This window comes from Rhynchophorus ferrugineus, unplaced genomic scaffold, assembly GCF_030347505.1.
Source record: "Rhynchophorus ferrugineus isolate W39M unplaced genomic scaffold, kcgeb_rfMv2 rfM7, whole genome shotgun sequence".
Taxonomy (NCBI): domain Eukaryota; kingdom Metazoa; phylum Arthropoda; class Insecta; order Coleoptera; family Curculionidae; genus Rhynchophorus; species Rhynchophorus ferrugineus.
Window position 1 is genome coordinate 13,222,267 of NW_027472586.1, and position 27,590 is coordinate 13,249,856.

Sequence of the window (27,590 nt, forward strand, 5' to 3'; positions counted from 1 at the left end):
AAATAATAATATAAATGTATGTCATAAATACATAATTAAAAAGGAACAAAACAAATCTGATTTAATATAAGTGGGCACGGTATCAACTTTAAAATGATTTTTATTTAGTTATTACAACGATTATTAGGCAGATATTTTATTTTAAAACGTTTTTTTTTGTGTGTTAAAAGTCTAAGTTTGATTATTTTTTACATTTTGGTTAGTTCCTTACTTATTTTTTGAAGTAGGTTCAATTTTTTTTAAAAATATTTTAATTATTATATTATCTCAACAAAATTTTGTAAACATAAAATTAGCCTAAAAATTACTTCCTAACCATAACTATTGAAAAACTATGTGTGGTTGTGAAATATGTCAAGTTAGTTTATAATAAATAATACATGTTTTTGTCTGTGTGATAAGAAAAAAATACTGAGAAAATATAATAGGTCAATTTAAAAGTCCCCGGCCTACCATAGTAAAACACTTTTTTGACAATTTTTTTTAATTCAAAATAATTCCCTTTAAGGGTGATACACTGATTATAGCGACCCTCCAACTTTTCGATACCATTTTTGTAGTACCATTTGTCCTTTGCTTCAACATAGGCCTCAGTTTCGGTGATCACCTCTTCATTCGACGAACATTTTTTCCCAGTGAGCATTCTTTTGAGATCTGAGAACAGAAAATAGTGGGTGGGGGCCAGATCTGGAGAGTACGGTGAATGAGGAAGCAATTCGTAATTCATGGATTTTTGCCCTCGTTTTCACTGACTTGTGACACGGTGCATTATCTTGGCGAAGCAGCACTTTCTTTTTCTTCAAATGCGGCCGTTTTTCGGTGATTTCGTCCTTCAAACGGTCCAATAACGATATGTAATAGTGGCTATTGATGGTCCTTCCCTTTTTAAGGTAGAAAATGAAAATTATTCCATGCGCATCCCAAAATATAGACGCCATAACCTTGCCACTTTTTGGAGCGGGTTATTCGTGTGCAGTCCACTCGGATGACTGTCGATTGGACTTCGGAATGAAATGATGGAGCCATGTTTCATTCATTGTCAAATATCGACGCAAAAACTCGGGTTTATTACGCTTGATCATCTTCAAACACTGCTCCGAATCATCAACTCGTCGTTGTTTTTGGTCAAAAGTAAGCTCGCGCGGCACCCACTTTGCACAGAGCTGTCTCATACCCAAATATTCGTGAATGATATGATGTACACGTTCAGTTGATATCTTTAAAGTGTCTGCTATTTCATTCAATATCAATTTACGGCCATTCAAAATCATTTCCTGGTTTTTATTAATGCTTTCGTCGGTAACAACCATTTTTGGGCGTCCATTACGTTCACCGTCTTCGGTACTGATTTCACCACGTCTAAACTTAGCATACAAGTTTTTGCTTCAACTCTATTTTTCCCTTCAAAAAGCTGTATTTTATCAACACGCGAAATTCCTTTTTATCCATTTTTTTCACATTAACAAAAGTTTCTTTCCGACAGCTGTCAAATTTGTACACGCATCTTTTGAGGGTTAGGGCTAACTAAAAACATGTAGATTTAATTCTAATAGCGCCATCTATGAATCAGGTCGGGGACTTTTCAATTAACCTGTTAAACAAATAAAACTTGCTCTTATATTCACTTGTACATCCTTATTTTCATACTGATGATAGACCAGTGGCTTGGCAGTCTCCGAATTCGCAATATTTATTTATTCAAACAATTAATCGACGAGATCACGGGAACCTAAATCGGGCTCGTTCGACGGGCCCCGATGGACGAAGAAATTGTATAAATTTCGATGCGTTCGCGATCCGTTACGCCAACCACATTCTATTTTGGGTACGGTGTGCCGAACGAAACTCCACACACTTGGCCGACCGAAGACCATTCTAAGCACGAGACCCGTTTGTGCACGTGGTATGTCTGAGAGGATATCGCCGTTCCAGCAGTCGCTATCAGTACCGGTTTCCGATAAAATAAAGGTTAGTGCAAATTTCTTTTCTCTTTTCGATCGTCGTAGGCCTCAGTTTCGACGTAATAACGTGGTTGTTTTCGCGAGAGCACGTTTTTAACACAGAAAATTAAAAATAATTCAAGGCATAACGTAAAAATAAAATTCACGAGTGATGTCTACCGAATATATTTGGCTGATGCAACTTTTAGCCGATGTTATACTACACATGGGAGCTTTAGGAAGCAACTAAAGAGATATTATCGTTGTAATGTTCGTTAAAAATCATGATATTTTGAAATAAAAAATAATGTTTTGCAATACGAGAATATAATATAATTTGCCAAACTCATATTTTCTTACGAATTAGTAGTATTATATTAATTATTCCCCTAGTATAGTATATTAAAAAAAACTGCTCCCTGATTCACAAAATATAATTAACAAGTAATACATAAATCATGTTGTAAATTAATATTAATTTTATTATGTTTACACTGTATTTTAGCGTTTTTTACAGCAATATTGCTTTGTAAACACCGCTATATAATTTTCGTTACTAGTTGTTGAACTATATGTTATTGTTTTTATAACCAAACTAATAATTTAATTATTATTAAGATATAACTGATTTATTGAAATCATTGTGAAACTATAACATCAAAAAATGTGTAACACTATTGTCTCCTACAATCCTGATGACAATTTTGCAGCTGTAAATGTATTTGAAACATTTTATTGCTTGGGTTTTTTATCTAGCAGTATTTTTAATATTTGTTTAAATATTTTTGAGTTTTCTGCTGTGGTATTTATCATTGATTGCTAGTATTATTAAGTAAGAAGTTGTTGTTTGTGGAGTAAAAAAGGTTATATATATTTTTTAAATATTCAAGTTAAATGGTAATATTACGCCTAATAAAAAAGTTGCTGTATTATAGTCATTTTGTTTGTTCATAATAGCAGACTGAGTAAGTTAAAATACGAAGAAAACTATAGTTGTTAAATAAAATTCCATATAAGACAAATACATTCATTTTTCGTTGATTCTTAAGGGGTAATTATTAACTGAAGTCCATGTTTTAAAATTATTATAGTTGTATAAATTTGCTAAATAATTAAATGTTAATAATTATGTTTAGCACTAAATGGAACTTTATTTAGATAACATTAATGAAATATACTAAATAATGAAAATTAGCAATTTAATTTAAATTTGGTATGGTAATCAATATTTTGAAAGCATATATATTGTTGATTAATTCTTATTTAACAGTTTAAGTGGTTTTTCATTACTATCTTATTAGCCTTTATTAATGGTCTACGATTATTAATACTAAAAAGAGTGTATGAGAATTCCTGCCAATGATTCAGATATTTAGCAACTACATAAGTGTAAATTAATATCTGCACTATGCCGTGTATATATACTTCACGGCGTGTTTATTTCAACACTGCGTGATTGTGTCTTGTGTTGGTGGTAATTATCTTTAATCGTTCTTAGATTACTTTTTATTGGGTGTGAATACAATAAATGCAGTAACACAGTAAATATATATCATATAGCAACATATTCTCAGCACGCGAACTACTAAAGGTTAAATATTATGAACAAATGTCAATATAGCAATACAATTGTAGAATTATCCCGAAATATAAGAGGCAATTTTGTCATTAACTTTTTTAAATAAAAAACACTTGCACGTTAAAATAATTTAAGTTCAGTATTATTATTATCAAATAAAAATAGATTTTTTATTTTAATTATACTTTAGAACACAATTTTAGTTTTGTTTCTTGCATTATTACTGTTATTACTGTTCAATTTCTGCAATATAAAAGTTATATAATAATAAGGTGCGTCGCAAGACTCGAAACAAATAGATAACACACTTTTTTAAATCATAATTTTTTAGTTAAAATATAAAGTGAATTGATAGCGATGGGCAAATAGTCTTCAAGGTCTTGTTTTAGATAATTAAAAAGCTATTATAGCCAAAAATACAGTCGACTATATTATATTTTTCTACAAATTAACTCTTATTGTTAAATTATCTTTTGCTGAAATATCCTTTTGTATTGTTATTGTAAATCTATATGATCTTCTAAGATGATTTTTTAAACATTTAATATCGCTCTAGAAACCAATATTATTCATTGGGTTGCATTTTTACGTGGATTTTAATTATGTTCTGTTGACGCCAACATATGCAATTGGCCAATTCGAATGAGGCAAGGTCTGTTTTCGATTTAAAAAAAAATCTGGACGATTTTACAGTTCATTGCTTAGACTTATTTATTTAAGTATCATGCCAAATAATGTCAATATCAGGTTGGATTATTTAAATATTTAAATATTGATATGTGTATGTATGTGTGAATGAACGTGTTCTAGATTAGGTAAGATTTGATCGTGTGTAGATCAATGTTTGTGGCACTAGTTCACGCTATTAACCACTGTAATAGCGGTCGTATATTTTCAAGGTCATTTAAAAAGGAAAGGATTAGCACATTCTTGCATATAAATCTTGTTCTATTATTCCAACTGGCATTTCTTTTTGTTCACGTTTCATTTTTTTTTGCTATCATAGCTCAAATCTTTACTAATTTCGAGCTTGTCCCGTTGATCTCTTCAGGGTTGAAATTTGTTGGTAAATTATGTTTTGTTTAATATAAGGCTGTGGAAAACGTAACCTCGCCTTTTATTATATATTTTTGAACATAAATGAAGCCATACTATGGGGAGTTTAACAGGTAACACCCCATATAATAGTTTAGGTAACTAGATATAAAGCTAAATTCCAAAGGTCCATTCTTCAAATAGTTTGCGTTTTTATTTCCGAAAAGCAAAAAATACAGTACAGGCTTATCAAAAATTGTGTGATTATTTGATGAGTTCTTAAACGAACGTTATCGTCAGAATTAGTTTGCTCTCGTTTTTGTTTCGGAAATTCCGATGCTAAAGAAAACTTCATAACAATGGAAACTATTCGTGCGTTCTACACGAATTGTCATTGAAACATTTAGTGGATCGAGTTTCCAGTGGTCAAAAAATTGTAGTCAAAGCGCGGAGAAGCTTCATAAACCGCTGCAGAGACCGCATTGATGCCAAGGAAGATGATAAGTGTTCGTGAGATTTGACAGAAATTGTTCATGATGAGCTTTGAATGTGGTTATACCATTGATTCGAATTTATACAGTCAAATCTTTGATCAACGTAATTTTTCATGTTTTTCGAAAATAATGTATTTATATAAGTTTCGAATGTTAACCAGTAATAACAGATCAATTGAAAAATCCCTGACACATAGATGGCACTACTAAAATTAAATCCATTTGATTTTTAGTTAGCCCTAACCCTCAAAAGATGCGTATATACATTTTACAGCTGTATGATCATTAGTTTGTGAATTACAGCATTTTGAGTGAAGTACTTCTGTAATTGTGAAAAAAATGGATAAAAGGAATTTCGTGTGTTGATAAAATATTGCTTTTTGAAGGGAAAACATACAGTTGAAGCAAAAGCTTGGCTTGATGCCGAGTTTCCGGACACTACCCCAGGAAAATCAACCATCAAGGATTGGTATGCTAAGTTTAGACGTGATGAAATGAGCACCGAAAACGGTGAACGCAGTGGACGCCCACAGGAGGTACTACAAAAATGGCATCGAAAAGTTGGAGGGTCGGTATAATCAGTGTATCACCCTTGAAGGGAATTATGTTGAATAAAAAGAAAATAATTTTGCCAAAAAAATGTGTTATAGGTAGTTATGTGTTGTTAGTGTTGTTAGGTAGGCCTCGATTTTTCAATTGACCTGTTATATAGTTACTGGACAAAATAATATGAACACCTGACATATAGACAACAATATCTTTATTATCTTAATTTTATCTTATAAAACAGCTATGACTCTTCGTGGAATAGATTCACAGAGTGTCTAAATAGTTTCCAATGGAATGTCCCATTCTCTACGAAAATATCCGCCTATTGCTTCAATGATGTATAAGATGGAAATCTGCTTTTCACTATCTGCTCCAAAATTTTTCCTTAACGGTTCTATTATATTTGGCGATTGTGCTGGCTAGGGAAGATGTCTGTTTCTATTCTGATGCTTCTCAAACCAAGACTGAACCTTTCTGACGGCGTTAAACGCAAGCAGTGTTGCCAACATGCAACAAGATGTACTATATTGCATGATGTTGCTTTTAGAAGTGCATTCAATACACTAACAATAATGTCGAAAGTCCCTTTTTTACCAACAAGGGTTTATCTGGACTGGACTTACAGTTTAATGTTGGCTGACTGGCCAGTGACCAACTTAGAGACCATCCCAGAAGACATCCGATCTTATCCAGCCTGGTTACTGGCGTGACTGGGATAGTTATTCCATAAGTTTAAACATGCCCCAGCAGTATTCGTAACCGCAACTATCGCAACAGTAGGTGGACCGTCCTGTCGCCTTGAATATTGCGCCAACGAAGCCGGCAAATATGTTTTTAATTAAACATAATTGTTGGATTACAAGCAATCTGATATTTCCATGTGTTTTGAAACTTTAGGTCCCTTCTTTTCTTCAAGATCTCTTTTTAAATAACATGTTTTGAAATGATTAATAAAATAAAATTAGTTGTGGTAGGTCTACAATTCGAAAAATTGTGAACATTCATGTCTTGTATGAAATGAAATTTTCTTTAGATAATATTAAAGGAATATATAATGAAAATAATGATATTTCAGGTTTTATTGAAGAATTTATATATGTTTTGTCGGAATGCATACTTTTTTAAAATTTGTGTTATATATAGTCGGTATTTTGAAAACAATATTTTTACATCTTACATTCAAGTGGTTTTTCATTATTATTATTATATTTCCCTACTAATGGTCTACGATTATTATTACTAAAAATATGTGTAAAAATGTTTGCTAGTGCTTTAGATATTTAGATAACTGATGAGGTGTAAATTCATATTTATTTTTGATATTTACACTATAGTTCACAGTGTGTTTATTGCAACATTGTATATTTGCGTTGTGTGTTGGCGATGATAATTTTAATCGTTTTTAAATTAATTTTTATTGCTTGCTATAGAAATAAAATAATTTCAATATAGAAAGACAATTTTAAACTTTTATTAAAATTTAGAACTTAATTTTAATAAATTTTTATCATTATTACTCTATAACTTTTTTAATAAAAAATTAATATGATAATATATAGTGTGCTGATGAATAATAGTTTAGTTTAACAGATTACTTATCTACCACTTATATTTTAATACCAGTTATATTATTAATGTAATTTTTTATTACAACATAAAGTGCATTGACATGATGCATAGTATCGCAAATCTGCAAATTGTTGTTTCTTGCGTATGTATATTCACTATTTTGTTGATATTTTCTGTGGTTAATTTTACGAAAATGAGGCTGAATTTTCTTTTGCTTTTAGAAGTAGAATAAGGATACAATCTTGCAAAACATGCCACTGAAAGCATGTTCCTACGAACTAAGGACATGAAATTAAATAATAATAATAACATCGAAATAAACATTTTTAATTAAATTGGAAAATATTTCATTACAAGGAATCTGATATTTTCATGTGTCAGCTTTCGTGGTCGTTTTTGCATCGACAATATTAGTTATATTAGCTATTAAAACCATTAAACTATTTTTTTTTTGCATGGGTTTCATAAACTATTTGAAGAAAGTCAAGGAACTAAAACAGTCTATTCAATTTAGAGGATATTTTATATATTCTAAGAAACCTCTCGAGTCTGTTTTAGTAATTCTAAATTTATCCATGGCATTTTACTTCTAGACTTTCTTTTGCCAGTTCGGTGTATAATATTAGTCCAAACCAATTTTATCTGGATGTATCTTCTTTAGAATGAACGAAAACATTTAAAATATTGAGTGACCAAGTATGATTCGGTGTGGTAACTGTGACTAATTAATAATTCCTAATAATTGTTTTTAACATGGATTATAATTTGCTTTACTGTATTGAAATTGTTACAGCAACTGTAGTGAATTTGAATACGATGAATTCGAACACTACAATTTTGATCCGAACTAGAAAGAGATTAGAAAAAACTCGGGTTTATTACGCTTGATCGTCATCAAACACTGCTCCGAATCATCAACTCGTCGTTGTTTTTGGTCAAAAGTGAGCTCGTGCAGAACGGACTTTGCACAGAGCTTTATCCTACCCAAATATTCGTGAGTGATATGATGTACACGTTCAGTTGATATCTTTAGAGTGTCTGCTATTTCATACAATTTCAATTTACGATCCGTCCGTTTTGGACGTCCACTGCATTCACCGTCTTCGGTGCTCATTTCATCACGTCTAAACTTAGCATACCAATCCTTGATGGTGGATTTTCCTGGGGCAGTGTCCGGAAACTCGGCATCAACAAGTTTTTGCTTCAACTGTATGTTTTCCCTTCAAAAAACAATATTTTATCAACACGCGAAATTCCTTTTTATCAATTTTTTTCACAATAACAAAAGTTGCTTCACTCAAAATGCTGTAATTCACAAACTAATGATCCGACAGCTGTCAAATTGATACACGCATCTTTTGAGGGTTAGGGCTAACTAAAAATCATATGTTTTTAATTCTAGTAGTGCCATCTATGTGTCAGGCTGAGGACTTTTCAATTGACCTGTTAGATATATGTTATACTTTTTTTGTATTAAAACGTGTTTTTTTTTAGTTAAAGATCTATGTTTGATTATGTTTTACTTTTTAGTGAGTTCCTTATTTATTTTTTGAATTCGGTTTAATCTTTTTGTTAAATATACTTTCATCATTTTATTTTACATGCATATTCCATGTTGACCTACAACCTTTTCATTTTCGATATTCGAAGGTCAAGTTTTAATCAGAAATAGATTTGCATAATATATGGGAATAGCAACAGCACACGAATCGTAGTAAAATTAGTGACGAATAAGCGGATTCCTTATCGTACAATATGTTCCGTAGCTGACAATGACGTTAGCGGCTGTAAAACGTCGACGCTATTGCATCAGAAAACGGCGAGCGGGCTGGCCGACTATTGTTCCGTTCCAACGAGATACTTTCTATTAGAATTTTGACCTAAAAAGTTCGCGGATTTTTTCGCAGCCATTTCGATTCTGACCGAACAGTAAAAATCGATTAATATTGCCGCCGGTAATTGTCAACGAATTAAAATGTAAAGTAAAAGTTTCGGGATATTTTTCTATTATCATCAGCGTCAAAAATTCCCGTTACAAAATACATTTCTGAAAAATGTTGATTAAATACATGGTTGGAGAAAAGGCAATTTCAATTTTTAAATATTTTTTCTTAAGCGAAGTGTTTATATACATTTCCAATTGGAATATCAATTTGGAATTGGGTTTGAGCAAACAAATGTATCTAGTGTAGTTTAAGATACTGTTGAAGTCAGGCTAACTTATTGATAATTTCCGGCCAATTGTATTGTGTTGTTATTCCAACTCATGATGGGCAGTTATACATGTTTAACATTGAAATTTTTAGAACGAAAATTAACAAACCAATTTGGATACTAGCGTTCACTTAAGCATGCATCATAAATACCACAAAACTTTTGATGGACCTGCACTGTATTTTTTCATATGCGGGATCAAAAAAAAGATATCACGAAAATGATATTCCGAAAACTATTTCATCGTTTTCAAAGAGCAATCAGTTTTTGACGAATAGTGACATTACCGTTATATCTAGGAACTTTTATGGACTATTTTATGGACTGACTTTTCAAACGCTCCATGGTATGGCTTCAGTGAATAACTATTATCAGATATATGCGACTTTAAAGCAAAGTATTAGTGAAAACGGAAACTACTTCTTACCCTACCTAAATTTTTTAAATTTATCTTTCGTAATATATATAATCTGCTTAGCCAGTCACGTTTTCTTACGATTGATGTTTTTTTCAGGTTATGTCAAGTGTTCATCTTTACTTTGTTGTTATTTACACTTTGATAACACTACAACGTTGGATAGGAATTTATGTTTGAATCTTTAAATATATAAATTGAATCATGTTTCGGCCTTCTTAAACACTAGAGAGCGCGAACTACATTACTATATTAATAATATTAATATAGGCCAAGATAGTGAAATATTTTAAGTGAAAATCTATTTCCTATTTTGATATTTTTTGTGGCTAGCCTTTAACATAACGTATGGTAAAGCTACTTTATAAGTATAGGGCTAATTTTAAACCCAGGGCGTTAACAATGATGGACAATCATAATAGACAACAAATAAAATACAATGGATAATAGAGATAATTTATAGCAATTGTGCTTGGATGGATGATGATATATGCACACGGTACGAAGGGAAAGTAACACGCGACGTACCGGCTTCTATATACTTCTTCTACGTACTTCTCTAGGGTAAAGCCAAATTTCAAATAAATAAATATGTTATGCTCTTGCTGTTGTGCATTCGTTTCTCCGATTATGGTGAACGTAAAATGCGTACAACGGAAATAGCCAATGGCAAATATGCTAGATACGCTCCACCAAGAGCCGGCAGGGACCATTTTCGGTGGCCTTTATGTATACTTCAGATTATTAATAAATTCTAACTACACAACAATTACTTTAGGCACTTTAGGCATCAGTTTTTGGCTTTAGTTATAAATTTTAAAATATAGTAGATAAATATAAATGGATAAATAGATAAATAAATAAATAAATAGCAAATAATAAATGAAATACATAAAATAGCGTCGCGTCTTCACAAATTAACTCTTATGAAGTCTAACGTCTCTTGGAAACTGTTAAGATATCAGATCTGGTAATAGCGGTCCACAAAATTATTAATAATTTTGTCATCCATGGCAATTGTTTCTATTGCTAGATATTCGCAAAGACGACAAATCGAAAAGGCAAAAAGAATCGGCAATGCCGCCTAGTTTACCTTACATTATCGTTCAAACCATCTGAAACATAAATTATCTAAAATTTAAAAAAGTTTTAAAATATCGAAATATCAGACGGAATCGTATCAGGTCAATTGAAATGTTCTCGGTCTGACACATAGATGGCGCTACTAGAATTAAATCCATATTTTTTTTAGTTAGCCCTAACCCTCAAAATATGCGTATATAAATTTTACAGCTGTCGCATCATTAGTTTGTGAATTATAGCATTTCGAGTGAAGCAACTTTTGTTATTGTGAAAAAAATTAATAAAAAGGAATTTCGCGTGTTAATAAAATATGGATTTTTGAAGGAAAAATACAGTTGAAGCAAAAACTTGGATTGATGTCGAGTTTTTGGACACTGCCCTAGGAAACTCAACCATCAAGGATTGGTATGCTAAGTTCAGACATGGTTAAATGGACACCGAAGGCGGTGAACGCAGTGGACTCCCAAAAGAGGTTGTTACTGACGAAAACATTTAAAAAAACCACAAAATGATTTTGAATGACCGTAAATTGAAATTGAATGAATAGCAGATAATCTAAGATATCAACTGAACGTGTACATCATATAATTCACTAATATTTGTGTATGAGAAAGCTGTGTGCAAAGTGGGTGCCGAGCGAGCTCACTTTTGACCAAAAACAACGACGAGTTGATGATTCGACCAGATCTGGCCTCCAGCGGCTATTTCCTGTTCTCAAATCTCAAAAGAATATTCGCTGGGAAGACATTTTCGTCGAATGAAGAGGTGATCGCCGAAACTGAGGCCTATTTGAATCAAAGAACAAATCGTACTATAAAAAAGTTATCGAAAAGTTGGAGGGTCGCTATAATCGGTGTATCACCCTTGAAGGGTAGGCCGGGAACTTTTAAATTGACCTGTTACCATAGCTCTTCCGAATGATTTATGATTTCCATGAATGGTACAGCTCTTTTTGTATTTTAAGAAAAAGAAAATATCGAGAGACCGTACTATCGCCTTTACCACTGCGCCAACCAAGCCGCCTAACCTATACATTTGAGTAGTGATAACGAATGTGTACATAAACACAGTTAATAAACGTAATTCAGTTTAATTTTCGTTTGGTTGCTTTAGATATAAAAGCTTGTTAATATATTTGCCGTGTTCTCTTGTTATTTTCGGATAATTTCTGTCAAATTGGCATTTGATGTGATGAACGTGTTTGTGATGAGCTTCCTAGCTGTAGTTGAAGCAATTATTTCTGCTGGTTAGAATACAGAATTTGTTTCTATAATATTTTCCTTATAGCTAAAGTAAGGCGATGTTAGACAATCGTATTGTTTATACAAATCTGCGCAGAAACAGATATGATGTATTTCGATTCAAATATGTACATCGATCATAATATGTTTTCCATAATATTTAGATCAAAATGTATTGTGGTTAAAATTAAACAAATAATTTTGACTACAGCTACAATAAAAGTAATTCCTGAAGAAACATTATATTTATAAAACAGTAACTTTCTAATACATTAATTATATCACTAAAATCCTAAGAAATATTTTCTTAAGAAGTCTCAAAAATAATTTATTATTAATGAAACAATTATTACCGGTAACGTAAATCAAATAAACAGAATTCAGATGAAAATGAAAAAAAAATGAGACCAGAAGATACAGAAAATGTCTCTGTTTTTGCTTTTTTTGGATAGACCATGGGTGGACCACGTTTACGACCACATATACATGTTCAGGAATATGGCGCGATTAATGAATCCGTAGATCAGTTGAGATTACCCGAAACCTAACCTCTAAAACGCTTGAACAGATTGTACATTTCTTTATCGATGTAGCCTGTGTTATGGCAAAAGACACTAATGTGATTGGACGGCGATTTGTAGGGGTTTGGTTGGGTGATTTCCTAATATGAGGGTAGGATTTTGTCCAGTATGGACTTTCGAGTAGATATTTTGCATGAAGTCTTAATCTAATAATCCCCAGGTTTCCTATGTATTTGGTGGTTTTTTTTAAGAAGCTTGGGGAGTTCAAGATTCCTTCAAGAGCGATATTTTGAGGTACGGAATGTAGAAACTTGAAGTCGTGTCAATCTGTACTGGAGATACCACTTGGTGATTTACGTTTGATTCGTGTTGCTATATTCATAGGTATTGTTTCAAGAGTTTCGATCATATACATTTGATTAATAGACACTGCGAGCTGAAAAGTAGAAGAGGAGCGCTAGTTATGTGGTTCTTTGTCGAAAATAAAGTTGAAGTAGACAATTCGATGCAGTTAATAACTGTCAATAAGGAAGATAATTTAATATAACTCTCCTCTTCTCGTTATATATTGATTCTTTATAACTTTTCCTAGAACATTCAATCTATTTCACTCTGCAACTGTCCCATTTCTGTGTTTTACCTACATCGTATTCCTTAAACTTAAAAGGTTTGGATTAGATCTGCTGAGGTGATTGAGATTAAAACCATTTATATAGTCATACATTTGTTATATCAATGGAGGATTAATTTTTACGAGACAAAAATAAATGTGTTAATCTAAATTATCCTTTTATAATATACTTTTTGTTCGGTTTTTTATCACAATAGTGTTTAACATTGTTTCTTAAATCACACGACGATGTCATATTTGCTATCAATAGTTCAAACATAAATTTCGCGTCTTTCGTTGTTATGGGTACAATGGTTCTAAGACTCTGATCTTCATTCAAAACAAGAGACTAATGAATGACATGCTTTTTAGACAAAAAAGCGCTAGTCATAGTTTTTTGGGATGCAAAATAAATTGTATGTCTATGTTGTGAAGGAAGCTCGATTTACATAAAAAATTAGATTAAAACCAGCGATTTAGAGGAGCAGTTGTTTTTATTCAGCTTATTCGTTTTCAAATCAGTCTGACTTCTGGTCATTCTTATATCTCAAAAAATCTTTCGTGACAAATCCTCAACCAGACGAATTGATGCGAGACAGTGATGGACTGGTTATTACGACAAATATCTTAACCACCTTGAATTTCATGACTAAAACTGTAGAGGCGGTCTATTATTTATTAAACCCCACATTCAAATCTTGCATAATATTTAAAGACCAAGTTCATTGGTACGCTTTATACGAATCCATATCTACATACTTAAACCTGTTCCTTAAACCCGACATTGACATTGGATAATATTGCATGGTGTTAAATAAAACATTGATCTTGATTTTTTAATGTTTTAAATCCACGCACATAACAGGCCAATTGAAAAGTTCCCGGTCTAACAAATAGATGGCGCTACTGGAATTAAATCCATACGTTTTTTGCTATCGGATCATTAATTTGTGAATTATAGCATTTTGAGTGAAGCAACTTTTGTTATTGTGAAAAAAATGGATAAAAAGTTTCCGGACACCGCCCCAGGAAAATCAACTATCAAGGATTGGTGTGCTAAGTTTAGACATGGTGAAAAGAGTACTGAAGACGGCGAACGCAGTGGACGCCCAAAAGGGGTTGTTACCGACGAAAACATTTAAAAAATCCAGAAAATGCTTTTGAGTGACTGTAAATTGAACCTGAATGAAATAGCAGACACTCTAAAGATATCAACCGAACGTGTACATCATATCATTCACCAATATTTGGGTGTGAGAAAGCTCTCTGCAAAGTGGGTGCCGCGCGAGCTCACTTTTGACCAAAAACAACGACGAGTTGATGTTTCGAAGTAGTGTTTGAAGATGATCAAGCATAATAAACCCGAGTTTTTGCGTCGATATGTGATAATGGATGAAAGATCTCCATCATTTCACTTTGAATTCCAATTGACAGTTATCCGAGTGGACTGCACACGATGAACTCGCTCCAAAGCGTGGGAAAACGCAACAGTCGGCTAGCAGGCTTACGGCATCTGTATTTTAGTATGCGCATGGAATAATTTTCATTGACTACCTTGAAATAGGAAAGACCATCAACAGCGACTATTACATAGCGTTATTGGACCGTTTGACGGACGAAACCGCCGAAAAACGGCCGCATTGCACCGTGTCACAAGTCAGTGAAAACTATGTCAAAAATCCATGAACTGGGCTTCAAATCGCTTAAAGAAATTTTCGTCGGCTGAAGAGATGATCGCCGAAACTGAGGCTTATTTTGAGGCTTATTTTGAAGCAAAGGACACATCGTACTACAAAAATGGTATCGAAAGGAGGGTCGCTATAATCATTGTATCACCCTTGAAGGGAATTATTTTGAATAAAAAAAACTAATTTTGTTAAAACAAGTGTTTTACTATGGTAAAGCCGGGGACTTTTAAATTTTTAGCACTTGTTGCATATTCAGACGTCCACATGTGATGGGAAAGATCCAAATGACGGGAAATCTAAATAAAGATCCATATCCTTAATTCCTAAAGCAAAAAGTTATGGGTTAGCCCAGGAAGATCAATCTACTTAGACTCCGAGGTAGCATATTTATGGCCACAAAGTCTTGCCATGCATATATGTCTTCGCCAAGATGTGGGGTATTGGGAAAGAATTCTAGAAAATGATAGGAACTATTTTGATTAATATATAAGGTAAAATATTTACTCAGTAATCGATCAAAATACATGCAAGCACAATAGTACAATAATAATAAACACATATTACTTCATCGAAAATTAAAATTGTCTGAGTTAGTCTAGGAAATTTATTATAGTCTTGACTGAACATAACCAGCAAATATTAACACTTTACGTACATTTATTAAAATATTTCGTCACATATTCTATATTTTTACCGTAATCTTCTTTAACGCCGCGTATTTAGAATCGTCGATAAGACTTATCTTATTTTAGTTTGATTATTATTAAACATCCATAAATTGTATACGCAGGTGATGTTGATTTATTTCAGGCAGCTTATATTTATTTTTAGAATATGGTATGAGTCTTCGCTGTTAAACACCGGTAGATGGTATGACATGATATATTTTACGGTTTCGGATCATTTTCCCATAATTATATGAGAACGATTTAGTTTTTTTAACGAAAGCGAACTAGCATTTACTGGTTAAAGATAGGTAGATAGTGTTTGATCTATATAATAAATTTGATCATATGATGTAGACCGTAAATACACACATATATATAAATGTATATCCTAATTTACAACAGTACATTAACAGAAGCTTATTAACAGAAGTGTGTGAGATCAGTGAGTCGAGTAAAGATGCCAAAAACAAAACTTAAAGGTATTTAATATTTTTGTAAATTATAACATTTGTTGAACATTCTCACACATCACAAGTTTCTGGTCTAACCAAGAAATCCGGACTCTTTCTCAGTCATCAATATACTCTCGCTTGAGAGTGATAGATTTATTTTAATCCTTCACTATTTCGCAGAATCAGATTATTACCATTCTTTCCCTGGAGTGTTTTTGAGCTCCATAAAATGTCACTATTTTTCTTAAAATAACTATCGTTTTTTTTCATTTTGTGAGGCGATGTATTGTCTTGATGAAACAGCACTTTTTTGTTATGAGGCTATTCTTGGGGCGTTACTCACGATAGTTGGTAAATCCGTAAAATGTATTTGCAGTTGTCCATCTTGTTTTTTTTTTATTCAGTATATAAGTTATAATAGGATATACGTATCTATATATCTATGTATATACCTATAAGAAAGTCGTAAGGTTTAAGAAAAGACTTCTTAAATCAATTAGATTAAGCAACTTTAGATCGCTTTTCCATAAAAGCGCTGAGAGATCTAATCCAAATTGAACAAAATCAAGGCATTCAAGAATACCTAGAAAACTTGACATCAACTGAGGCTACAGACGATTCGTTGTGGAAAGCAACAGAAAAGCTTAGGAGATACCAGCAGCATCACCCACCTATTAAAACAAGCGAAAATAATTGGGCGAGAAGCAATAAAGAGAAGGCCGACATTTTCTCAAAACACTTAAAAAACGTTTTTAAACCTTTCCAGTCTCAGCTACATAAAGATGACGAAAATAAAATTACTAGCTTTCTAGATTCGCCATTTCGAATGGATTTACCGCACGAGAAATGAACGGTCTAAAAAGTTAAACATACAATAATGAGAGAGATTAATATTAAAAAAGCTCCTGGTTATGACTTAATTACTGGCAAAATTTTAAAAGAACTATCAGAAAAGGTTATAAAACTATTAACATTTATATTTAATGCTATGCCACGAATTAATTACTTCCCTAGCATCTGGAAAGTAGCTAAAATATTAATGATTCTTAAACCAGGGAAAATACCAGAAGATGACCTCCTACCGACCTATAAGTTTATTATCGATAATCTCGAAAGTTTTCGAGAAATTATACATAAAAAAGCTAAAATATATAATACAAAAAAGAAAAATTATTCCAGAACATCAGTTTGGCTTTTGCAATAAGCATGGGACTATAGAACAAGTGCATAAACTTGTAAACAAAATAAACGCTGACCTAAATGCCAAAAGATATTGTTCGGCTGCTTTCCTAGACATATCTCAGGCTTTTGACAAAGTATGGCATACGGGCTTGCAGGTTAAACTAAAGAAACTTCTCCCTCATCCGGACTATGAGCTACTAAAATCGTATCTCACTGACAGACATTTTATTGTAAATCAAGGCGATGAACATACCGAATTAAATCCCATATATTCAGGAGTTTCGCAAGGTAGTATACTGGGTCCAGTACTGTATCTTCTGTATACGGCTGATCTGCCCACCACAAAAATAACTACTGTGGCAACATATGCAGACGATACAGCAATCTTAGCATCCCATGAAGATCCAGTCACAGCATCAATAAACCTACAAACCCACCTGGAGCATATACAATTATGGTTGAAGACATGGCGCATTAAAGCCAATGAATCAAAATCCACGCATATAACGTTTACCCTGCGTAGAAGAACATGTCTATCAGATAAGAACAGTGAGTATCAATTATCGTCAACTCCCCCAAGCAGAGCATGTTAAATATCTTGGTATGCATTTAGATCGACGCCTAACCTGGAAGAAGCACATACTCTCTAAACGGAAACAACAGGGACTAAAATTATATCAAATGTATTGGCTCATTGAGCGCAAATCCAGGTTATCAGTAGATAACAAGGTATTGCTGTATGAGTCTATACTCAAGCCCATTTGGACATATGGAATTCAACTATGGGATACCGCTAGCAAATCTAATATATCCATCATTCAACGGTTCCAAAATAAGGTGCTGCGTGCCATTGTTGATGCTCCGTACTATATTTCAAATAAAGTGATACAACGCGATATTCCTCTAGAACCTATAACGAGTGTAATACAACGTGTTTGTGTGAAGTACTTCGAAAGAGTGTCAGTGCATCCCAATGTACTCGCTAATCAGCTAAATATGAGACGTGATAGTGAAGTGCGTAGACTAAAACGTTTAACACCACCTGATCTGATTACTGGAGATATGTAGACTTTAGAATAAGCATTAGAATAAGACTAATTAATTAAGATAATATTTTATACAGAAGATTGCTTAATGAAGTGATTTTCTACATGCCATGTATATGTAATATAGACCGAAGATATACTTATCGCCAATAGGGCAGATTGTGGACTCACGAAGAGTAATAAAAAAAAAGATCGCTTTTGGTGGCACTATACCTTAAACTCTGATGCTTGTGATAGAAATCCACGTATTAGGGATGTTTTCCCAAGCGTGAATGTGTCCTAATGCTAATAGTTCATGACTGATCTCACAGCCGATCTAAACACACCGATATTTTTTCGAAAAACCAGGGCTATATCTGTCACTTATTATATCCTTACTGCCGTAAGAAATACTTTTTATTTTATATTTTGATTGAATAGCTCCAAATAATGTCCTGCCGGCTTTTTGACACAGTGGTTAAGGCGATAGGATGGTCCTCCCAATGTTGCGATAGTCGCGGGTTCGAATACTTCTGGAGCATGGATGTACGTTTATGATTCTAGTTGTAAATGTCATTATAGGCAACAGTGGAAATTCCAACAAAGAATAACCATCACAGTCACGCCAGCAACCAGGCTGGGTAAGACCGGATGTCTTCTGGGATGATCTCTAAGTTGGTCACTGACGAGTCGGTAGATAATGTCAAGGATAGTGATTCGACGCCCACGTTAAACAACTAGGCCCAGTCCAGATAAAGTCTCGTTCATCAAAAGAAGAGTTTAAAATATATTTAACGAATGTTCTGAAACGTAGATGTGTAGCTGGTTATGTTTAGGTGTCAACAGACTTGGTATCCACCTCATAATCAACTACACACGCAACAGTTTTTAAGGCGCTAGCTATCTCAAGCAACTTCACTTTGAATTTTGTTAAAACAAAATGTTGATATCTTTTTTTCTCGAAAAAAATGCTGAATTGGAACAGCCAGTGTCTTTTAAACTAATAGCTGTAATTATATAACATACGGCTTGAAGATTAATACTTTTCAAACATTGAAGATTAATATGTGTCAGGAACATTTATAAATAAATATATAAAATAATAAATTTATAAACTAATATGCATTATGTTTTAGTTTATTTATAGTTGTAAATAAACTATAAGCAGAATACATATATTGCTCAATAAGAAACTGTCAGCGGTGAAAGTCTACGGCTGCTATATTGCGCCTATACAATTGGAGGCAACTTTTTACCTGTTCATCTAGTGATGTAGCAATATAAACTTAGCAACTTGCACAAGACGTCTAAGTCATAAATTTTATCGTATATTGAGAGACACTAACTCATATGAGGTACAGCAAGTGTACAGTACAGTGTACTACAATTTAGTGTTTGTTGTCAACCAGAAAAATAATTTCGTTAAAATTTAGCATACTACTTTTTTCATTCCATTCTAACATCGATATCGACCTGAGCTTATTTTTTACAACATCTTATTTTAATTTATTACTATTGTGCTATTGTACTTAAATAGAACAATACAAAGCAAGCCGCCAATACATAAACAAGACGAGTACGGAATAAATACATCATTTTGTATTTCCCAATCATACTTATTGAAACCCGTATATAATCCATTTATATATCTATAGATAAATTTTAATTTCAACCGAGATATTGTTTATAATCTTGGATGATTTTCTCGTGATGATGAATACACCTCATGCTTTTCATGCTCTGTATTTTCTCATATTTAAAACTTAAATTATAGATAATAACGAGAAGAGGCAGGATATTTAGTTGATATTACTTTCTGAGAAGCTTTTACAATGATCATTAAATGAGTAACGACCAAAATATGCCCTCCTGATCTCATCAAACATTGTGTATAATATTTGCGCTCTGTATTAAAACAACCAAGCTTTCACGCATAATACCAGGGGGTTCAATAAGTTCGATGAAACGGATATGCAAATTAAGTTAATTTTCTGCACTTTTTTTGGGAAGCAGTTTCAACTATCACATTTTTCACTTAGACTTTAGGCGATTTTTTACAAACCATTCTTAATGTTTACTTGCCAAATCTAAATGGTTTGAAAGGAAGTTATGAATAGACATTATAAGAAACCTTTGTAAAAGAAGATGCCAACAGAGATAAGATAGGTGCGACAGTAATAAAACATTTATGAGACATTTTGAAATGAAAAAATATAGTTTTTAACAGCAATTCTACGGTAGTTTCTAGCAGTAATTGACCAGCTATTAGTCCAATAGCATATTATTAAACAAAATGTATACTTCCGATGAAGATGTAACATTATTAATAATATTAATTTAACAAAACTAAATTATTCTAAAAAATTCATGTAATTTCAAAGTACTACAAGGCTCCTAAAGTTAAACTTATACATTATTGACTTAAGTGTGATAGTAGTTCACAATAAAATATTAATACATTAACACCAACTGTCAACTTGAAATTTGGAAGTTCTTCGTATACTTGGAGATTCAGAAGAACACACAATTGTTGTTGTAAGGGCAGGTTTTATTGGTTGAAGATGTTTTCTTGAGGAAGAAGATTCCAGATCGCTGTGCTTTTTGCTAACGACTGAATATTTGTGCTGGGATGGTCGTTACCTTTCAGGTACGTTTCAGCATTGTTAGTAGGAACTCTTTTTCTTTTGTGATTGTTTCGTTTTGTATGTGATTTTGTTCCGAGTTTATCTTATGTCCTTATAGATTCCAGTGTTTGATGTACTTTCTTGGCTATCTTCTAATACATTTAAAAATGATTTAACATAATTAATCATAACATTCTAACCACAATTCATCTTCCTTGGGCCCCTTCCTTTGGAGGAACTGTATAGAACTCTTGATCACCAAGAGTAAATATTAAATATTATTATGCTTTAGATAAGATAGCAATAAGAACTGCTTTTTATGGTATTTCGAGCCCAATTAGCCATAGAATTATTTTTATTCGAATAAATCTTTAGTGACATATCAGTTCTTTATTTGTAGCAATTTTTTTGATAAGGTCTTTATTAGATATGCTCATTACATTTTATTTGTACTAGGATTAATTTACAAGCAAGACGAGTGCGAGATAAATAAATAATCAATATGTATTCCTCAATTATAAAATTATAATAAACTAAACTATAGTTTACACTAAAGGTCTAAACTTTATATAAGTTCGTATGGTTTGGTTCGCTTCAATCTTCTGATTTCCTGTTATAAGTAACTTGTATTAGTAACAATATATTAGCAACAATACTTTCAGCATTTCTTTTACATCTATACTTTTTTGAAGCAATATCGGTTATAATACAGAAACAGAGTCTCCAGAAACATCAATTCGGAAACGTGGTTCCCAGTTACACATTTCTGCACGAAGTTTAAGGCGAATTTTGAAAACTGATTTGAAAATGTTCCCATACAAAATTCATTTATTCCATAAATTGTTACCGAGCCATCCTGATAAAGGAGTTGAGTACAGTAATGTAATCCTAAGGCTATCTGGTGAAATTGAAGATGTTTCGTCCAAATATCTAATAAGCGCTGAAAGCCATTTTCTAATCAGTAGCCAAGTCAATCAACAGAACAGTCGGTTTTGTGGAACACAGAGTCCTCAATTAATTCATGAAACATTATTGTATCCACTAAAAGCAACTACGTATAGTGTAGGACTCATGCTGGAAACATTATCATGGTCCCTATTATTTTGAAAATGACCAAGAGGTTTCACTTACTGATGTTATCCCTGAACGGTACCAAGACATGATTTAAAATTTTCTCATGCTTGAAATGGAAGTGCAGGGACTAGAGGACATGTGGTTTCAGCAAGATGGGGCCACAGCACATACAGATTGTTCAACAATCATTGAATGACGTTTTTCCACGAAGTCTAATTTCACGTAGTGGCGATTTAGTATGGCCAGCCAGATCTCCGTATTTAACAGCACCATACATTTTCTTATGGGCCTTTTTAAAATCAAAAGTTTTTATGAATAAGTCTCAAACGATTCAACATTTTAAAGACAATATTCGTCACGAAATTAAAGAAATTCAGCCTCAGATGTTACAGGATGTCATGAAAAATGTCTTAAAAAGAGCCGAAAGTTGCATAGGGAATCGCGGTCATCATTTAGCTCATATAATATCGAAACATAATATCATAACGAAAAAAAATGCAAAGACCAATTAAACTTACTTATCTTTTCTTTGAGCATAATTATAGGCAATCACAATGGTGCGGGACTTTTGTTCCACGTTGTTATATCAAACATAAAAAATAGTAGAAATTCTTAACTATTAAAATAAAATGGATATTCTAGTATTTATTATATTTATAGTAGAGATGCTGAACAAATATCGATATATTTTATATCGATATATTGATAATTTTCTCAAACAAGTATCGATAGTTGGACACGAGGGTAATTTCCTAAAATATCGATATTTTTCGATATTTCCGTGGCCGACATTTTGTGATAATCGGTTATATCTTTATGAAGGGGGCGGTAATCCCCTATATAATTTATTATCTAATGTTACTGCATCGAAGAACACTTTGTCGATAAACATTTATCTTTTCTAATTATTGTTGAAACGTACAATAAGGTAGGTTGAAACCATAAAGAATTCTATTGTGCATTTCATCGATTACGAGGCCATTATATAGAGTGAGGGAATTGGGCTTGGGCGATACTGTGTTGCAGTCGTGAAAGATTTAGTCATTATAAGTGCATTACAATGGGAAATGAAATGATATTGTTTATCTCGGAGGGTATATTTATCATATTTATTGGCTGCTTTTATCCTAAATCTATAGAAATATTGAAGCAAAATATTTTATTAAGTAATTATAGATTTATTTCATTAATTACGCGCTTGCGTGCATTTTGTTTAGCCACATCTCACGGTGAGAATGCGATGTTTTACATTATTAATTCAACAATTGTTACGTTAATACTTCCACAATAAATTCAAGAAGTAGTGGTGAAACCTAACCTAAAATTTTCGCGTTCGTGAATTCCTTCACGAAAAAACTTAAAAAATAAAAATCTAAAAATGTACAATAACCATAATATTATATAATAATTAAACATATACCTAATCATAGAAAAAAAAACGAATCCATGACAATTTTAATAATTTTACCCTATTTACCCTATTACATTAACAATCTTCAACGAAAAATAGCGACTGAAACAGTCGATAGTGTAAAGTAGTCAATTACTAAACAGTCGATAGTCAATTTCAGTTCCCAACATTAGTTTATAATACTAATACGTATATTTTAAAATTAAAAGTGGGATTACTGACATTTTATCGTAAATAAAAACACAAAAATTCGAAATTCGCCATGTTACGTTAAAAAACCAACCAGAAGCTCTACGAAACATTGACGTTATTTACCGTTTCCTAAACGCATTTATCATATCCGCTTTCAAACGTTTAAACTTTAATCTTTTTAAATTTTATTTGGTTTATTTATCTTATAGCTCACAGTTAAACAATTGGTTTTGTGCAATCAGCGGAAAGAAAATATGAATGAAAAAATCGAAATGGGATTTAAAAAGGCAGATAACCTAAATTTGCCCACAATCGATTCGTCGATAATGACTGTATTGTGTGACCGTAAATGAAATATTAAATTTAAAAAGAATATTAGAACTTTTACATAATTGAGTGTGTATTCCAGAACCATGAAATGTTATAGGACATTGAAGAACATAAGAAGAAAAAAATATTATCAAAAATATATTTGGCATGAAAATTGATAAAATCAGGTAATAATTCTAAAGAGAATCCACTAATAGCATAGTCACCACTTGGGAACTGCGAGAATAATAAAATGAAATCAAGAGCCCTATATTTGCTAAGACAGATAAAAATGTTATCCATGGCAATCTTATTGAAAAATTCTATGATGATAATTTGTAGATACTGTTACAAATGTATTTGACAGTGCTACCAAAATATTTATTTTACATAGTTCTAACTGTAATACGAAAAAAGGTTTAAATTATATACATTTAATCATGAATGTTCTTAAACTTCTAGCAGCTCTTTGGAAAGAAAAGGCGAATTCGGTATTGTATCAAATTACTTTATAATATTTGGATAAATAAAATGCGCAAATTGTAATTATAAGGTTCATTTTAATAATAGCCTTATAATCTTTTACGCGTGTGCAACTACAATACTTCATCAAGTACCTTACTTGCAAATCTGTATTTTGACATGCTTGAACAGATCTTCAGTTAGATCTCTGCCTAGTTTATTTTACTTTACTTGACTTCAGTGATAACATTTGGGTTTATACATCGTCGGTAAGTAAGTACTGTTCGAAATATTTGAAACAAATTTATAAAATCACATTATTTAATCAAATATGTATCACTTACCCTCAACCAGGTGAAGTATAGCCCATCAAACTCTTTGATGTATGAGAAACCAGATATTTGATATTGGATTTTCGTAATCTAAACCTGATGGGATTTTATTGACACTTGTCGTTCAGTAGCGAACAGTTGTTAACGTTCAGAGTTCAGTTAGAAGCCCATTTTTTTCTGTCTAGTTTCTGTCTAAACTCAAATGTTATCAACAATGTTATTTTTCCCTATAATACGCTAATTGCACTTTAGACATAATTGAAGGTACTTAAAATAGTAATTACCTACATTAGAATGATCCTATTGGCGTGAATACATTAGTGATGTTCAACGGTACCAAGACATGATTTGAAATTTTATCATGCCTGAAATGGAACAGCAAGGACTAAATGACATGTGGTTTCAGCAAGATGGGGCCACAGCACATACAGCTTGTTCAACAATCATTGAATGACGTTTTTCCACGAAGTCTAATTTCACGAACTGGCGATTTAGTATGGCCAGCCAGATCTCCGTATTTAACAGCACCATACATTTTCTTATGGGGCTTTTTAAAATCAAAAGTTTCTATGAAGTCTCAAACGATTCAACATTTTAAAGACAATATTCGTCACGAAATTAAAGAAATTCAGCCTCAGATGTTACAGGATGTCATGAAAAATGTCTTAAAAAGAGCCGAAAGTTGCATAGGGAATCGCGGTCATCATTTAGCCCATATAATATCGAAACATATATCATAACGAAAAAAAATATAAAGACCAATTAAACTTACTTATCTTTTCTTTAAGCAAAATTATAGGCAATCAAAATGGTAGCGGGACTTTTGCTCCACGTTGTAATATCAATATGACTTGACTTCAGTGATAACATTTGGGTTCATACATCGTCTGTAAGTACTGTTCGAAATGTTTGAAACAAATTTATAAAATCACATTATTCAATTAAATATGTATCACTTACCCTTAACCAGGTGAAGTATAGCCCATCGAACTCTTTGATGTATGAGAAACCAGATATTTTATATTGGATTTTCGTAATCTAAACCTGATGGGATTTTATTGACACTTGTCGTTCAGTAGCGAACAGTTATTAACGTTCAGAGTTCAGTTAGAAGCCCATTTTTTTCTGTCTAGTTAGCATTCGAATCTTGTAGAAACATATACTGACTTATTGCGTACTTGTATGTCAAAGCCAGTCATATTATATTAAATATAATTAGAAAAAAGAACAACATTATTAGAGATTCTTATACTCAATAAACATGATCCTAAACTCAAATCTTATCAACAATGTTATTTTTCCCTAATTACTTATTTTTCCATAATACGCTAATTGCACTTTAGACATAATTGAAGGTACTTAAAATAGTAAATACCTACATTAGAATGATCCTATTGGTATGAATACATTAGTGATGTTCAAACAATACTGGCTGGTTCCCTCCTTGTAAGACTCAATCACATGTTTCTGCCCTTGGGCGAAAATACACAACTTATTTGGAGTTTTTACTGATGTGTAATTACATTAGGTACCCTCACACCATCAACACACTTTAGAATGTTTGACTATAATACAAAATTATTAAATTAACGTACAAATAGGACCTGTACTGATACAAACCGTCCAGTGCTACCAAAGCAACTACGTCACGCGCAGATTTGGGGTGTTTCAATATATTTATAGATGAAACAATAAAGAAGTGACAGATCGAGAAGCAGATAATAACCAAAAAGAAAAGTTGGGACAACCAGAATAAATAAATACCCAATTGAACATTATAAATATACATAATAGAATATATCGTATATATAGAATATGTATAGAATCGAAACTGAAATATATATATATGTATATATATATATATATATATATATATATATATATATATATATATATATATATATATATATATATATATTTATGCTTACATCGATTTACATTTAATATATGTAATTTTATGCTTTTTTTGGTAACTTGCTTGTAAATAACAATATATTGTATATCAATATTACAGCTTTTTTTTTTCTATGATTAGGTATATGTTTAATTTTTATATAGTATTTATGGTTATTGTATATTTTTAGTTTTTTAGTTTTTAAGTTTGTTCGTGAAGGAATTTATACATCTCCGTCTCACTTATACTACAATTGGAAAATATAACCACATATAAAATTCCTTTCCTCTGTCACATTTTATACAGGAAAGGATTCGTACATCTTCGTCCGACATCACGAATTGAAAAAAACAGTCGAATCGTGCATTTCACTGAAAATAGTAATTACTATTTTCAGTCGCTGGTTTTTTGACTATCGATTGTTTCGACTGTTTTGCGACAATCGACTATTTCGAGTGTTATCAGTCGATAGTTCCCAAAGCTATTATAAATCAATATTTTTGTGATTCTTTATTATAGTCACCTAGCCTATTAATCGCCTATGTTCCAATATAACTAAATTTAAATCATTGTTTTGAAACTTGATTCAAACCAAACATGAACATCTAAATAATCCTACGCGAAAATCTTAGGTTAAGTTTCACAACTACTTCTTGAATTTATTGCGGAAGTATTAACGTATCAATTGTTGAACTAATAATGTAAAACATCACATCTCACCGAGAGATGTGGCTAAACAAAATGCACGCAAGCGCGTAATTAATGAAATAAATCTATAATTACTTAATAATATATTTTCCTTCAATATTTCTATAGATTTAGGATAAAAACAGCCAATATATGTAATAAATATACCCTCCGAGATAAACAATGTAATGCACTTATAATGACTAAATCTTTCAAGGCTTCAACACAATATCGCCCAAGGCCAATTCCCTCACTCAATATAATGACCTCGTAATCGATGAAATGTACAATAGAATTCTTTATGGTTTCATCCTATTGTACGTTTCAACAATAATTAGAA

At 32.1% G+C, this 27,590-nt stretch overlaps 1 protein-coding gene across 3 annotated transcripts in view; it reads left to right on the forward strand.

Moving 5' to 3' along the window:
• The window catches only part of LOC143199932 (sodium- and chloride-dependent GABA transporter 1), a 71,219-nt gene that overhangs the window by 11,742 nt on the left and 31,887 nt on the right, over positions 1-27,590 (forward strand). The window contains exons 1-2 of one of the 3 annotated variants that reach the window (XM_076410091.1): positions 1,718-1,968; positions 16,034-16,085. The exons of 1 other annotated variant lie outside the window; for it this stretch is intronic. In XM_076410091.1, coding sequence (XP_076266206.1) covers positions 1,906-1,968; positions 16,034-16,085 — 115 coding nt within the window. In that variant the 5' untranslated portion in view covers positions 1,718-1,905. Of the gene's footprint in view, positions 1-1,717; positions 1,969-16,033; positions 16,086-27,590 lie in introns of those variants that run through there. One more of the 3 variants, XM_076410089.1, reaches the window with a different exon arrangement.